General features: G+C 36.6%; 1 protein-coding gene across 8 annotated transcripts in view; it reads left to right on the top strand.

Moving 5' to 3' along the window:
* Positions 1-15193, top strand: part of CNTN5 (contactin 5) — a 620272-nt gene extending 605079 nt beyond the window's left edge. For 7 of the 8 annotated variants that reach the window (XM_032099222.1, XM_032099223.1, XM_032099227.1 and 4 more), the window contains 5 exons: positions 409-518; positions 8370-8556; positions 9009-9121; positions 10483-10651; positions 12282-15193. In XM_032099222.1, coding sequence (XP_031955113.1) covers positions 409-518; positions 8370-8556; positions 9009-9121; positions 10483-10651; positions 12282-12385 — 683 coding nt within the window. In that variant the 3' untranslated portion in view covers positions 12386-15193. Of the gene's footprint in view, positions 1-408; positions 525-8369; positions 8557-9008; positions 9122-10482; positions 10652-12281 lie in introns of those variants that run through there. The other variant, XM_032099228.1, reaches the window with a different exon arrangement.
* Positions 15194-16805: the final 1612 nt, after the last annotated feature.

Here is a 16805-nt window from a genome sequence, read left to right on the forward strand (position 1 = left end):
AGCGAGGTATTGCTCATCCTGAGCTGACAGAATGGCACTAAGAAGCCACAAATAGAATGAATGCTCCATTTACTGCTGCAGTTAGGGCTGTGAAAGAGGTGTGTGAGGCAGGGGACATATACACAAATATTAAAGCTTTTTTAAAGAATCACAGACAAGAGATTCTTTCACAGTTTGCTGCACTCATCATCAGTGATGAGATATTGATGCAGCTTGACACAAATAAAGAAATACAACAATAATAATCTCTTCATCTTGTTCAGTTTTTCATGTTCCCCCTAAATGTCATACCTTCTTGCAAGTATTAAGGTAGAATAAAGGAAGTAAATGACAGTTTCAGACGGAGTGTTTTTGATAAATACAAGCTGTTACAGTGGAGGTTTATTGTTTCAATTTTTCTTAATACAGAACCCACTGCTGCTCCCATCGATGTCAAAGCTACGAGTTTGTCTGTATCAGAGATTCTTGTTGCGTGGAAACATATTAAAGAAAGTCTAGGAAGACCACAGGGATTCGAGGTATGAACACAGGATATCATAATGAGAAGTCTTGTTGCTTTTGCCAGTGTTGCATTCTGTTAACGTGTGAAGTAGTGAAACTTCAATAGGAATTATGCTCATTTTAGCAGACGAACCACTAGCTGTGGAACAACAGTCCCAGCTGTAGCACCGGAACATTTTATATTTATTTGTGCTTGAAAACTGTTCAACACCAGCTCTTATAACATCTCTTTGTCACTTCAAAAAGAGCTGAAAGAACTGCAAGTGACCCAGCATGCATCATTCACAGGCTGGGAAAAATTAGGTATTGACTGTTTCCAGCTCTAAGCGACCAGTTCAAACTTGTTATTTACTGACAGCAATCAGCACAGAGAAAGGAGAGAGCCTCTGCATCCATATGCTCTCATCCCGCAGTGGCCGAGGGACATCTGCTGGGCAGACCATAACAATGGGTTGTCAGGAGGGGAAGCAGCAGCTGCACGGTCCATGAGTAAAACTCTGCTTAGAGACAGCCCTTCCTGGCTTAGGAGAGTGAACCAGCCCTGGCAAGGGACCTCCTTGCACTTTTGGATACAGTTTACGATCCAAACCTCAGGAACAGATCAGATCTAGCAGTACACCTATCTATTCTTTCGAGACAGCACAACCCACCCTGACCTTGTGGATCAGGCTATGATGATCCTCATGAAATAGTCCAGCTAAACAAAATTAACTGATTTTGGGATGCAGGTTATTTGTCCTGCTTTAGACCTTTAGACAGTGCTGACTCATTCCTGATTTTCTACAGTAACATTGAAAAGAGGGTAAACGTAGGTCTGAGGAAGACACCAATCATGTGGGTGTCTAAAGATATCTTGTGATGTACTAGCACAGGATGTCTCCCTGGTAGCATGTCTGGGCAAACCCAGGGACTTGTGACCATCACTGATAGCCTTAGGAAGGAAATGTAGGTGTCTGAGCAGCACCAGACACACATTCTCCAGCTCAGCCTCAGGCTGGGCAGCCATGACCAGGACAGAGCATTTACCCCATAGCTCAGATGCAGCCAGTTAACAGGTTTTTAGCTGTTTCTGTAAGCTGTTCATATATTTGAGAGCAGTATCTTTATTAATATCTAGCACAGTCCAAATGGGCTCTGACTTTGGCATGTCCCCTCAGGTCTAGCATTTGTTCACATCTTTTTCCCTCCTACTTCTCCATGCTGAATTCTGATAACCCTCTGTCAGTTTTCTTTCACTGTTCTTTTCTCCCATTTCTTCCTTACGTTAAATATGTTTCTATTCCTTTGCACATAGCTTGCTTCATGCAGTGAAAGTGATATTTGACCATTTTACCTTTAAACCTGCTATCTATAAAGAGAACAAAACTGTATCTGATAGAGATGATATTCATCTTGCAAATACTATTTCTCTCCATGTTGAAGTATTCCACTTGTTACTAACCTGACTTCAATCTTGAGACCAGTCTTTTATCATCTGAAATAACTTGAACCCTCTTTTTTTTCTTTTCAGAAAGGTGGCTGGTTTGTTATTTTTTTCTCAGATATCTTAACATCTTTTAAATTATACCTACTGTTTTCACTCTTACCCTCATTCCATTGATCAAAATTATTCTCAAAATATTCTATTAACTTTGCAATACATATTTTAAAATAAAAAATAGATTTTCTTTCTAAAATTGAAATTCGTTTCCCCAGAAACCTATTCTTTCATAATGTGAACGGATTTTGCATTTACCTGCTCGTCACATAGCATTTCCCTTAGCTCTGCAGGTGTGTCCTGGCAGTAGATGGCTGTTACAGGTAGGACAGTGGGCTTGCTTTGTGTCAGAGCACTTGGAAAGTGCTCTGACCTTTGGAGTTTAGCATACTCTGACCCAAAGAGTAATACTTGCCAGCTCTGTGTCTCTTTTTCTCAGGTACAAATTTGAAAATGCCCATTGATACAGGAGAAGTTATTAACAGTGAACTTTATTAATAATTTGGCTCCTCACCATGCTGCATACCAATTTTAAGATTCTAGCATGAAGATTACAGAGTGAATACTTCAAACCAAGGACCTGCAGTTGACGTAACAAAAAAATGATATATAAAAATACTTCACTGCTCCCTTCTACCTCCTTCCCCGAAGGAATTAGAGGAGCCTTCTAAATAGTAATACCTTTTAAGGTGCTGCTTTTATCTGGGGAGATAAGGGTGTTTTTTTCTCCATACCCCACCCGTCCCTATCCTGCCCTTTCCGTCTTTGTTCATTTAGCCAGAATTCCTCTGCCCACTTTCTGACACACAAAATTCTTTCATGGAGTAGTTTGCTCTTTTCTGTCTTCACAGGAATAACTACAATCTGAGCAGCACTTACTCAATAAACATAAAAGTAAATGTTGCTGTTCTGCATTATTCAACAGCAGAGAATACCATCTATGGATGGTATTGCTAGATATTTTCAGTTCCATTTTTGGGAAGGATTTAATCAAAAAGGAGGTAATGAATTATAGGATCAGTATAGTGAGTCAGTGCGTTACATTGTTCACTTAAGTACACTAAGTCCACACTATCAGCCCAATTTTCCTAACATACTGACAGTTTGCCTTTAAAGCATCCCCATTCTGCAAAAAGGAAAGGAGTTTGTGTAGGAAGACATTGGGGCTAAAATCCACCCCCCCAAAAAAAAACTTTGAAGTACAGAACAGCTTTATCTTTTCCATATGATTTACTTTCTTAAATTCTCTTTCACTTGTGAAGACTCCTTATTCCAAAACTGATTCTGAAAGTTCATCATTTTTACAGTGCACTGAACAACAAAGCCTGTAGTAGTCCTTTAATCCACAAAAAGCAAATAGATAATGTAGAGAAATCCAGTAATTTGTATAAAAGGATGACTGAATTGTCTTTTTTGGTTTTTTAATTATTTCCTAATGCAGAATTATTGTGGACCACAAGTAAAGAGTTGCCCTCAATTCAAACAATGGAAAACAATCCAACTAGCCACTTGGTTTTCACGTCTCAATTCGTATTCTGCCTGTGGTCATCACAGCAGTGACAACCTCCTACAGTCTTCACATTTCTGGCCTTTTGGCAACAACATTATAAAAGGGGCAGCTATTTTCTTAACACTTGAATGTTTGGGTTTTAATCAACAAAAGTGACAGAATATTTACTACATGTGGACAAGTTCTCAGTGACCCACTTTCACTCTGGCCCTGTTTGCACTTTGTACTAAGGAGTAATGAAAGGCAAAGGAACTTGTCCAGTTTCACACTGTCATCCTTGAAAGGCAGTGTTAACTGTTATGTCACATGAGTTTTATGCAAGGTTTGCTGCACTCATTTGCATCTTCCAAAGCACATATTATTCCTAACTTCAGTACAGGTTTGTCAGCTCTCTGCCCTGCATAAATATATGCCAGTTACAGTCTGATGAAGTAGAAGTAGCTCAAAAACTTTGTCGGAATTGTGGAAAAATATAATGTGTGGTTCATACTTATTGTTTGGAATCTATAAATTGAAGGTTATAAAACCTATTTGAGCCTGAGGCAAGATTTTCTTTGTTGTTCACTACTGGTCAGGAATGAAAACAGAAAGAAAACTGACTGGAGGAAGAGATATTTTGGGTTTCTTTTTTCTTTTCCAGAAAGACAAGGCTAATACTTAGGTATAAATGACAAAGCTCATGTCTTTTTTGCTGGAATTCCTCCAAGGGATAGGAGTTTGGCTAATATAATCAAAAGATCAACTTGAAGCAAACAAATAAACAAAACCCAAAAATAACAAAAAAATTTTTAAAAATGAAAAAAAAGAAATCATGAATGTCATTTTCAGAGAGAATTACTTGATGTAGTAACTTGATTTACCATATTATGTCTTTTCAAAGAGAATTACTCAATATTTTGCTGCTTCTTAGCTGCACTTTATCTATTTTTATAATGGAACAGATAATTATATCTACATGGTACTGGATTTTATTTATGTATTTATTTATTTTAATTTACTGAAGTACACATCGAGGTAATTTAGAAACAGCATATGGATATTTTAACAACAGCCTGGAAAAGCAAGACAGAAAAAAAAGAACTCATGGTTCTCTTGCCTGAATACCAATTTAACAGACTCACTTTTGGAATTAATGAATTTTCCCAAACACAAAATTAACAATTGGATGGGTTTATATACGAGTCAGTTTCACCTATGTAGCTACACTTATTCTGATTCAAACCCCTCCAAAGTCCTGAAGACTCGAATCAGGAGTTTATAGCAGAGCAGTACTACTGCTTCTCATGCCCTCAAAGTATGTATCACAGCCCAGATCTTTCATGAGGGCTTCAAGAGTGCAATATCCTTTGCAATGTCCATATCATGAGTTGATTTTTACAATTATCAATGAGTCGTGAACTGTTATGGGGTTTTATTACTTAAAATCACAAAACTTAGATAATTATTAATTTTTCATAAGAAAATGCAACTAGATATTTGACTATGGTCCTCAAGGTTGAGGTACAACATCAGTTTCCATCCCATGGGTCTCCAGGACCATGTGGACAGAGTACCTGAAGAAAGAGGTAGAGAATGCAAGTTGCTGCAGAATGCAGGAGTACTGCACAGTTTTGTTTCTTCTTTTAAATCAATTTTCTTCTTTTAAAGAAATTGTTTAGGTGAGAGGGAAGGAACTGAGGTTGATTGACATTTTTGGAGGAATCTCTCATCTTGTTCTGAACGACAGTCACACAAATGTCTTGAAATTATACAAAAAGCACCTCTTGTGTCCTAAGAGCTCTCTTATACCATTGCATCAATATTTACATGCCTTCCATCTGCCAGTTCAGGGAAGGTATAGGTTTTCTGATAATGCTAATTAAAATACTTTTTATGAAATCCGAATTACAGTGTAGGTTTTATCAGGGCTAGCAGCAGTTCTTCCAGCTCACCACTCTTTCTGCCCTAGTACTTTCTATACTCTGAGATCTCTTCAAGTCTATTTTCAATTACGTCAGTGCTGTTGAGGTTGATAAGTGCTCGAAGAGCCCAAGAAAGTTTGTGTATTTTGTCCACTTTGATTCATTCTACTTAATTTAGGCTCTTACTTGATATGCTTTATATGTAGCTTTAATTTTATGTGGTCGTCAGAAAGAATATCCAGCCAACAACTCTGACTTTACTGCATTTAGTGAAGAGGACCTGCAATTAGATCAAATTAAGTTATGGCAAAGAATGCATAACCTAGAAACCAACTTAGGGAAAAGAGCAGTATCATTTAAGATACTTTTTAACCTAAAACTTCAGGGAAGTAGTTTGTAACTATCAGAGGTAGAAAAATTTTACACAGAATTTTTTTTTTTTTACCAAGATTTGTTTTTAACTATTGCTTAACCCATGATCAGAGCAAAGCAGGTTGCTCCTCTCCAGCTCAAAAGCATGGGTCTCTGGGAATCAGGTACCAAAGCTTACTATTCTTTGGCTTAAAACAACAGAAAGGCCAGAAAAAATGTAAAATCTCACAAACAAGAATGCATTAAACAGACAAAATGCTTTCTTCTCCCTTTTTTCTTTCATTTTTCAAATATGGGCTACTTTTTTGTGATTTATGCTTCATGCTATTATCAATATTCAAAGTTATCATTAATGAAAACCTGTTTTGTATTATAGATCCCTTCTGAGAACTATAAATTAAGGTTACAGAAAATAAGATTTAAAAAAGAACCAGCAAAGGCAGAGCAGTATAAATAAACAAACTCTCTTGTTTTAAGATATATGTCCTGCACTTTTAAACATCAGAAGCATCTTCATTTCAGTTCAAATCAATGTAAATTCCCATCTACCTCAGTCAACAATCATTGGAAATTTCTTTGTTTCATAACTACTTCTTCTTTTAGTTCCTTTGGTCATCAACAAATGGATGCATATGTTACCACAAAAAAAAAAAAAAAATGAGACCAAAATTAATTCATGAACACTTCATTAACATGAGACATGGTGTGTCCTGTGAATAAACACAGCTATTTAAAATTTTGCTCCCAGCTTTCTGGAAAAAGGAGAAAAAATTCAGTTATATTTCCACTCCTTCTACTGATCACCTGTGTAAGCTTAGTCACCTCACTTTTCCTTTCTGACCATTTGTTTGTTGGATCTCCAGCAGACTGCGCTATCTGGATGATGGGGTCTCCAGGACACATTCCCTCTCACTGCTTGTTCATACAGTGCTCAGTATTGTGCAGTTCTCACCATTGTAGCATAAAATTTGCAAAGATACATCACAAATGAAAGGATCTGACTGCTCAAGACATACTAAGCATAGGAGATTCAATAGTAGGATGTGAATAAATGGTTATTGATTCCTTTTTCTTTTCAAGAAAAGAAAACTGATTCTGAATAGGTGTTATTTCAGATATCAGTAGCTTTGGTCAAGTATTCATCCAGCAAAATACCTCAGTGAATAACACTTATTTCAGAACAAGTAGTGACTGCTGCTAGATTTGTGAACTGAGCTGTAATTCATCTCAGAATTAAAGCAACAGCATTTTAACATGAGATAATGCAGGTGCACACACACATGCAAAAGATATTTACTTGAATTTTAGAGTTGAAAGAGTGGACTGTGAGCTGACACAAACTGATATACCCTCAATCAAAGTTAACATAGGCAATTTTCTCAAGTGAAGATAGGACCTCAAATGTATATTTTTGCACCCTGTTTTTCTCTGATTTTTTTTTATGGCATTCCTAGTGCAATTATAAAAGGTCAGCATTGTGCTTGTTGGTCTCATTTTCCTGTGAACCCCTTGTTTTTTTTGGTTCTCCATTTCCTGGGAGACATTCTCAAGAGTTCTGTATTGTCTGTGACCTTTTATCTCAGAGGAAAAGTTATCCAGATACAATGTAAATAACTTATTAAGAAATAACCAGTTTCACACAAAAGGTCAAAATGTAGAAGAAATGCAAGTAGATCTCGGCATGAATAACAGTAAGCTGAATATAGGTCTTTGAATGGCATGTTAGTGACATCTCCTGTTAGGGAAAATAGGGCCCCATGAAAAATGCCTTGCCTGTGTATCTTACCCGGATACATTCAAAACAAACAGTACTGCTTTTCTCCAGTTATGCCCTGCAAATACCTGGTCCCTGAGAAAAGAGACTGGCCAAATTCTCAGCTCAGCTCAGCTTTATAACCTCATTGAGATCATGATACATTTAGTGAACATAACCAGAAAACAAGAATTAAGAATGACCAAGATCATTTAGGGGTTCATTTTATGTCTGAAAAGGAAGGGCATAAACATCCTAAAAGTTCATTTACCAGAAACCTGATTGTATCCAAGAACTAAGACTGAATGCACTTCCTTCTTTTTCTTCTGTTAAGATTTTTCAGATGATTGAAACATTTCCGTCATTGTTCTGTCATTGCCTATTCATTGGACTGATACGAAATCTCTTGGCTTAGAGTTGCACCAGGCCAGGAAGAGAATATTGATCAGAACACTTCTTAACTGATGTGGTCAGTGTTTTCCAGGGGGAAGGTAGATATTCTGGTGACCTACCAGATGATGAGCTCTCATTGAATGGTCTCCTTCAATGATGAGCTCTCCCAGCCAAAGTTCACCCTCTGCTCTTCTGTCCTATAGTAACCTCTTCTTCTGCCAGTACACAGCTATTCCATGTACTTTGGGTCACACCACGATTTTCCAAGTCTTGCCGTTTTGGAAAAGTGAGCACTGCATGGCTTGAGGTCAAGCTGCAAATCCCATATGGTTAAGTGGCCTGATGATCAGAAAAAGGCACAAATGGCAAAATTACCCTCCACGGGATAACAAGTATAAGCATCTGGAAGCATGAGCTTGCCAGGTGCCTATATTAATCCTTCATTTGGTTCCTTGTTGGCAGGTTGATTACTGGAAAGACATGCAGCAGGAAGAAGCAGCAGAAAAGGTCAAAACAGAGGGAAATGAGTCATCCATCCTCCTGACAGGATTAGAAGGAAACACATTATATCACCTAACAGTGAGGGCATACAATGCTGCAGGGTATGGACCACCTAGCACTGCTGTGCATGCAGCAACCAAGAAATCCCGTAAGTAATCTCAGTACCTTTGCTGAAAGGGAGAAGTCAAGGAGGAACCTCTGTCCCCTTGGATTTTTATTTAATAAGAGTGTATAATAATCAAGAATCATGTATAGCTTTGATTTATGGCTTTGCTTTGATGTTTAGACATTAATTCATATGACTTTGCATTCATAACAAAGGTTATTTTCCTAGAAAACAAGGCATTTTGTACAAAGGGAGAGAAAAGCGTTGGAGTTCATAAGCTTTGTGGAATTTATGGGGTGGGTGGAATAAATACACTATAATCTACTAAATTACACTACTGTTGAAAAAAAAATCTTAAATGTTTCATCTAGAGTTGGGAGCCTGCTAACACTACCAGTTTTAAATGTAATGAAAGATTAAAATATTTTTCTTTTGGTTTTAAAGAAACTACCTATAAAAATATGTATATGAACATGTTATTTTTTTCTTCTCAGCTCCCAGCCAACCACCAGGCAATATTATGTGGATACAGGACGGCTCACATGTGTCTCTTGGGTGGGAGCCAGTCAGACCTCTAGCTAATGAATCTGATGTAATGGGATACAAGGTCAGTGCTTCCCTATCCTTGCTTACCTTTCTCTCTTCCAAGCAACTGCTCCTCTTCTTTGTTGGCTTTTTTCCCTTTCTTGCTCCTCTGTGCAAGTAAAGCATTCTATACAGACTGTCTCCAATCAGTTCACCATGCAAACCAATAAATAAAATTAAAATGAGAGAAATGACCCAACATATTTTTGTGCTGTGATTTTCAAATACTGAACTCTATCTGATTCCCCTCTATCTGAAGGGGTCATTCCATCATCTCTGAGTCAGCAGTGGCTATTAATAATATCAGACTGCAATGAAATTCCTAATAACTCTTCAATTCAACTGTATTTGTTGTAGGATTTAGAGAAATGCACAATAATGAGACATCTTTCATTTACATTAAAATTAATATTTTTATGAAGCAGAAATACTTCAGTTTGTTTTGTGATCATGTTGGTGATGTTCAGTATCAGTGACGGTAACATCTGGAATTTCAAGTTTTGAAGATTAAAATCCACATTAACACATAACAAGTCATATAGAACAGAATTCACTGCAATACCTTAAATCAACGTAGAATGATTTCAGTGTTTTTAGAGAGGTGTGGGGTTTAGGTTTTTTGAAGCCCATATCAAATCATTTCTATAGACTATAATCTCATATCTCCTCTAATACATCAGGAAATATCACCAAGAAAAGGTAAAATGGTTCAAATAAATCAGAAACTGTTCTAACCTTTATGAGAATAGTCAATATTCTGAAATAGTTGAGTTGACTTCTTTGGTTTTTCACACCTCCCTGACCTTTTCAATTTTGTCTGGGAACAGAAACTCTTATGCAGAAGTACCAAAAAGACAACTACGTGCTGACTTGCTTTCCTCCCACACACTGTAAATTTGTATTGGGTTTCATAGGAAATGCAGGGACAGATCTGAAACTGTTCTCAGATAACTTAGCCAGCTAGGGTAAACACAGTAAATACATTATTCAAGACATTTTCTTTACATTTGGGGTTGGGGTCTTGAGCCAAAATTGACATTTATTGACATGAATTTTGGGGAAAGAATTTGAACCAAATGGAACTCAAAATACATTTTGAAATTCTGGAGATAATGTTAAGCAGCACCTAATGCTGGAGAGGGAAAATGCTCTGTCTTTGCTCTAGATCATAAACTATGTCCATTCACATTCATTAATTGCTATTATACTTTGCTATTACTGTTTTGAAGCCACTGCAGGAAGGGAAGGATAAAAGCAGATGTCTGTTCAAATGCAATGTCGAGAAATCCTTAATGAAAGCATGAAACAGTTAACATTGCAGTGACTGTGTTATCTGCACAAAATGTCTGGTACTGTGACCACTGTCTACTTCATCCACCATAGGTGTTATTTCGGCAAGAGGGCCAGAGCAATAGCCAAGTTATAGAAACACAGAAAACCTCTGCGGTGGTACTTCTTCCTGATGTTGGTGTCTACATCATCGAGGTCTGTGCAGTCAGTGAAGGAGGGGATGGGACTGCAAGTCCCCAGATCAGAGTTCCATCTTTTTCAGGTAAGGTTACACTTATATTTGAAAGAGTGGTGATTATAGCAATGCTCATTAACTCTACTATTCTCTACCTGAAAATATTCTCACAATTCTTTAGCTATTACATAAAATCATTGGTCTGACTCTTTAGTTCTATGCTGAAACAAAGGTATCTAGCACCACATGAGATTTTTGAAAGCATCTGAGGCAACCATGTGAGGCTGATGAACAAAGATGATTTATTGGAAACCTCTCCCATTTGAGGATAATATCTGAAAACCTAACTGAGCTGTAGATGTTTATATGTGTACTAGGTGTCTCAAATAGCAATATAGTCAGCTGGGATGTGATCCACAGAGACCAGCAGTGTGGTCTTAACAGCAATTCAGCTAATCTTCTGAATTTAAGTATAAAGACATAAGCACCTAAGGACATCTGCAATGTTCTAAGGCATCCCAGACAGAGATGGCAGATAAGATGTGGGACTTAGGGGATACACACATCATTCTGGACTACCAGCCAGAGGTGTAGTATATAACACAGCTAAAAATGGCATATATTTAGGTAGCTGAACCCTGTGTATGTGCCTGCCTCAGAATAAGCTGAATATCACTGTAAGTTCCAGTGACTCCCTTGCATAATTATTTTTTTTTTAATTATTAACTTATAGCACTATTAAAGTATTATCATTAGGTAAATTCTGATGTCTAGCTGCAATCTCCTCACTTACTGTGATATGCTGACAGAATTTAAAGTATCAATATTACACATGTACGTAGGGGATGGGAGGATTGGGGGCAAGAACAACAAAAAAAATAACATAGTCCTTGCCTAAACAAGACAAGGCATTTTAATTCTAACCTTCTGCTAACACTTTAAAGTTTTACTAAATGTTGCTTTTTAGTCCTTAAGGAGCGCTAACAAAAAAAAGTGAGACTGAAACTTCAATCTAGAACTACAATTTCATCTCTAATCTGGTCACAAACCACAGTGCTATCAGGATGCAGAAGACACCAATCCCTGCTCCGTGGAACATTTCTTTCATTCATCTTTCGAGCCATAACTATAGGCCACAAACACCTTCATCTAATTAGTCTATGCATATCATATTAGTTTCACTTAGGACAATTGTTGTCCAAATAAACCCAGTCTGATTCCCTTCCCATCTTGTTGCCACTACCACCCCAGAGCACAGTTCCCCTTAGCATGGCCTTTAAGGCACTGCTATGATCAAAAATCAACACTGGACTAATGAGCCAAAACCCACTTTTTTCCACTGGACAAACATAGGGATCAAGGGCTAGCTTTCATTCCTTGTTCTGGGACAGAGATTTGTGACTCAAGGCAGTTTCTGCAGCCTAATTCTTTTTTGAAGATTGAGGCACAAAACCATATAAACTTTTGGAATTTCATCTTAACTTGCAGACTGAATACGAGGATACAAATGTGAGTTGCTGTAGGTATCATCATAAAATGATACCTAATGTGTAGGCAGCCCATTTTGTGACTACAGTTCTCACAAGTTAATCCATTGCCTAAAAATTAGTCTTTTGCTGAGGGAAATAGAATATAAATTTTGGGCAAAAGCTAATATCTAGATGTACTGAGAACCATTTGCATCATTTGTTTCTTAATTACTTTGCTTTCATTTCAGGAGGGAAAGTAACAAGTGCTCAGTCCACCTTACATGTGTTGTCTACTTCCTCATCCTCTGTAACATTGCTTTTAGCACTGATGGTACCTTCGACTTCATGGTGAAGGCTGCAGACTTTGTTGTTGTTGTTATTTGTTTGCTTTAACTTGATGACACCAAGGGATGGAGTTTTATGTCCGTGGAGAAACTGAAAATGCAAGCTAATGCTTAAAGACCCATCGAAATGCCTGTGGTGCACTTAGAGGAGTGTTGGAGACACGGTCAATAATTCGTCAGGTTTTTATCTCCTTTATTTGTAAAAGTCCTCTGGGGAGGAGACCCTTCTTGGCCCAAAAATATGCAGATTGTATGTAATAAACTTTTGTAAGCGAAAGTGATTTCTGTCAAATGTATTTTCCTTTTTTAATATGTTTGAATTTGGTGAGCCCAGTCATGTATCATCAGGTGTTTGAACGGTGGTGTCTAGTACAGTACGCCTGTATGGTTTGGAGAAAAAATTCTTTTTTAATATAGAACAAAGTTTGATACAGCTTTGCTTTTGAATACTTTGCTTGCATCCCCAATAAATGGTTGTTCCTACTGACAAGGAAGAAAAACACAATTTATACACAAAGACCACTGCAAATGTATAGAAGAACTTGTTCTGAAAATATATAATATTATATAATATATTATATAATATATATAATTTTCAGTGAAATACTAGACAGCTTACTCAGAACGTGGCAAAATGGAGCAGAAAGTCCACTTATTTTATTACCAGGTAAATGGAAAATTATTAAACACAAACTTAGGAAACCATTCAGTTTTTATAAAATACCACAAGGTTTCATGAAATTTTCAATAGAAAATAAAAAATGAATTCCTACTGCATATTACAATGAAAATTCAACTGGGCATTTAAACACGATATACATTAAGCTAGTAAGTGGACAAATAAAGCAATGCAAGGAGATAAACCTACTTTTCCCAACCACTTCTCAGGTGTAACTTTCTTTTTCTTCTGAGTCCAATTTTTGGTAACATTCTATGCTTTATATAGTTGGTAATCAAGTTGAAGTATACATGAAAGCATATTATGGAGAGAATATTAACATTTTTCAGAATGTAATCATACATATATACAGACTGCAGTAGGATATATTTTGGAGAATCTTTTTTCTGAGAAAAAAGTACTTGAAAAAGTGGTACAGAGCATCATTCCAATTATTTCTCTAATTGGCTCTATTTCTATAGCTCACTGGAGATTATTCTTGTAGGTAATGTGTACTATCAGTTTTAAGCCCCATTTTTTGCTGTATCAGACAATTTTTTACTCAATAGACACTTTGGACAACTTTTCTACATTGGAAGGCCTTCCCACGTACTGGCACCTGAGGAAAAATGATTCCCAGGGAAGATGGTGTGCATGTTTGTACAATTACGGTGTGCACAGTGTTACGAAGAAGGGCATTTTGCTGACACGTCTAGGGATCATGCCTAGGAAGAACATTTCACTGCCTGGGAACAATCAAGTCAAAAATGTTTAACGTGAAAGTCCTAATAGTATGGTTCTTCTAGTGGTCCATTCCTCAAAAAGTTTTGTTGAAAAGCCCTTTTAGCTGATGGGTTCCCAATTCAAAATGCTATTATTTTGCCAAATCACTGGGAAAATATGTTTTGGCGTTTAGCTAATCCATTCTAACCGTGCTCTTTCTCAGCTGCTTCAAAACAGTAGCCAAGACAGCACAACAGAGATAAGAAGGTGAAAAGTTGACTGATGACTAAATATTTTTGCTTTTGAATATTTTGTTAGTAAAATTTTTCAGAGAAGGTTCAACTCAAACCTTTATTACCCACTAATATTTTAAACAATTTTCTAAAAAAATGGTGTTTAAATTTAGTCACCATGTTGCTCAAAAACAAAGGCAAGATAGCTAGCTAAGAATAGACTGTAGATATACAGAAAGAGGCCTTCTATACCTCTGCTTCTGGAAAAGCCTTTGAGATCAAAGATAGAAAGGTGTAATGTACCTTGCTGAGAGAGCAAACTCATAGATAATACCTGCTGTCCCTTGTAAAACAGCAGCATTGCTACTGTGCAGAGAACCTGCACCAGCAATCCATCATCTGCCAAAAGGTTAAAATAAATAAGAATAAAGTGATGAACCAAAAAGTCAAATGGCTATTTTATAAATTAGTTATGCACAATTTCCTCTATTTTTTATACAGTTGCTTGCCAATGCAGTTTATTTCAGAGTATTCAAAAAGGCTACATTCACTGCTGGTGGCATTTGGTTAAACTTTCTGATAACAATAAATGGATATGCTTTATAGGAAGAATAAAAGTCTGATAAGGAGACAGAGCTCCATCTAGACACATCTCGCTCTCTAGTATGAAGATACAAATAGAAGTACTGAACATACCATCAGGTAATGTAGTTGCATTGCAGGGACAAAAGGAGGTATGTTTTATATTCAACATGAACAGAATATGTATTTTGCATCTTATATATATTAATAAACATGTTTTAAATGTTTAAGTACCTATGTATTACCTATTTGTTACTTTGTAGAAGATGTTTCCTTATCATGACATTTTTAGTTGCAAGGGAAAGCTTTTTCCTTTTTCATGTAAAAGATTGTAATAGTGCAGTCTGGCGTCACTGAGGAGACTGTATTTTTGTATAATGTCACAAGATCTGTTCAGAAAAAAAATAATTAGAAAGAAACCTTGTTTCACAGACCAAAAGAAAGTTACTGTTATGGCCCATATCAAAATGTTAGATATATTGTATACAATCTGTATATATGCTATATATAATGGTATATACAATGTGGAAGACACAGTAATATAATAGTTTCTGTGCACTGTTCTTGTAACATTAGATCTTTTTAATAAATTTATTCTCTTTTTATTGACTTTTATCTTATCTCCTGTCAGCTCCTCAGTTATATTCATAGAATACAAGGTGACATAATTATTTGGTTTTCAGCATCAAGAACCTTTAAATTATATGACTTTGAAGAAGAAAGTGATGAATCTGCAATAATGAATGTGGGAAATATGGCCATTAAAATCAAATAATTTTTGGCATCATTTTAATTTCAATTAAATTTGGTTTCCCTGGGTAAGTATTTTTTTTCTAGCTAAATAACTGGAAGGTACAAGAAGGCCTGAATTCTCGAAATGAAACCATACCTAACAAAAAATTGCAATGTAAGTCTGCAGTTTAGCATCAGAGATAAAGGTTTTCTGCCTTAAAAAAAAAATCATGAACAGAAGAGAGATTTATATTAGATTTTAGGAATAAACTCTTTCCTGGGAAGGTGGTGAGACACTGGCACAGGTTGCCCAGACAAGCTGTGGATGCTCCATCCCTGGAGGTGTTCAAGGCCAGTTTGGATGGGGCTTTGAGCAGCCTGGCCTAGTGGATGGTGTCCCTAGTCCACAGCACGGGGGTTGGAACTGGATGATCTCTAAGGCCCCTTTTAACCCAAAGCATTCTATGATTTCTATGAAAAGAAGTGCTTTATAAGGAAGTCACCAAGGTCAATCCTATATGTATTGAATTATTACACAGTTTCTGGGACCTCTCTGTAACATTCTTTCAAGTGTCACTCGTACCCCATGGCTGCGGAGGCACAAAAGCACAGTATGGTCATTTCATGTTCAACTGAAAAATTTAGTTGCTTTGTCTTATATTTGAAATACTTTGTGTGACTAACCACAGTAGAATAACTTTCAAAAATACACATACCCTTTTGAGAAAAAAATGGAACAATGGAATATCCAGTTATAGCAAATATTTTTCTTTTTGTTAGTTTTATTTGAGCTTTTAATAATCCCCAATCAGTCCTTTATGAAATGCATATTTATAGTGGTAAATGACTTTGCAACACAGTACGAAGTCAAAAAGCCCATACTGGAAATAAAAATATGTTGCCACAGTCATTTGAACTGAGACTTCAATTACAAAATGGGTATGACTTAAATAGCATATTATATCAGGACTTCCTTTAAATTAGTTATGAATGTCACAGAAAACTGTAATGACCTGATTTTGCTGACATGGAAAACTATGCATATTGAAAATCCATATCCTATCAGAACTTCTACCGATCTGCAACCCACTCTTGCCCTTTTATGGCCATCATCCCAGTTCCTCTGAAGGTGAAAGACATTTTACTTCTTAATTACTTCCTATGCTTTCGAGCAAAACAATGTCAAGGAAAAGAGAAAATGAACAGCATTTTATTGCCATAGATTAGCTGGCTTTAGGCTATTACAAACAGCCTCACTAAGTATGCTGACAGACAGGCTGCTTCCAAAAATACAGGTCCTGAGTTTGCTCTAAGACTTTTCTCTCAATTCCAGTAAAGAGAGACCTGACTTTGTCTTTATTGTGGTTCATATTTTTAATACTTTAAACAAGATAATGATAGTGTATACAAATAAAAGCATCACAAGCCTAAAAGAGAAATCTATGGATAATTGTACAATTTCAATATTCACATTACTTCTTACAGCTGTCAGGTCAGCTG

The sequence above is a fragment of the Corvus moneduloides genome, chromosome 2 (genome assembly GCF_009650955.1).
Source record: "Corvus moneduloides isolate bCorMon1 chromosome 2, bCorMon1.pri, whole genome shotgun sequence".
Classification (NCBI taxonomy): Eukaryota; Metazoa; Chordata; class Aves; order Passeriformes; family Corvidae; genus Corvus; species Corvus moneduloides.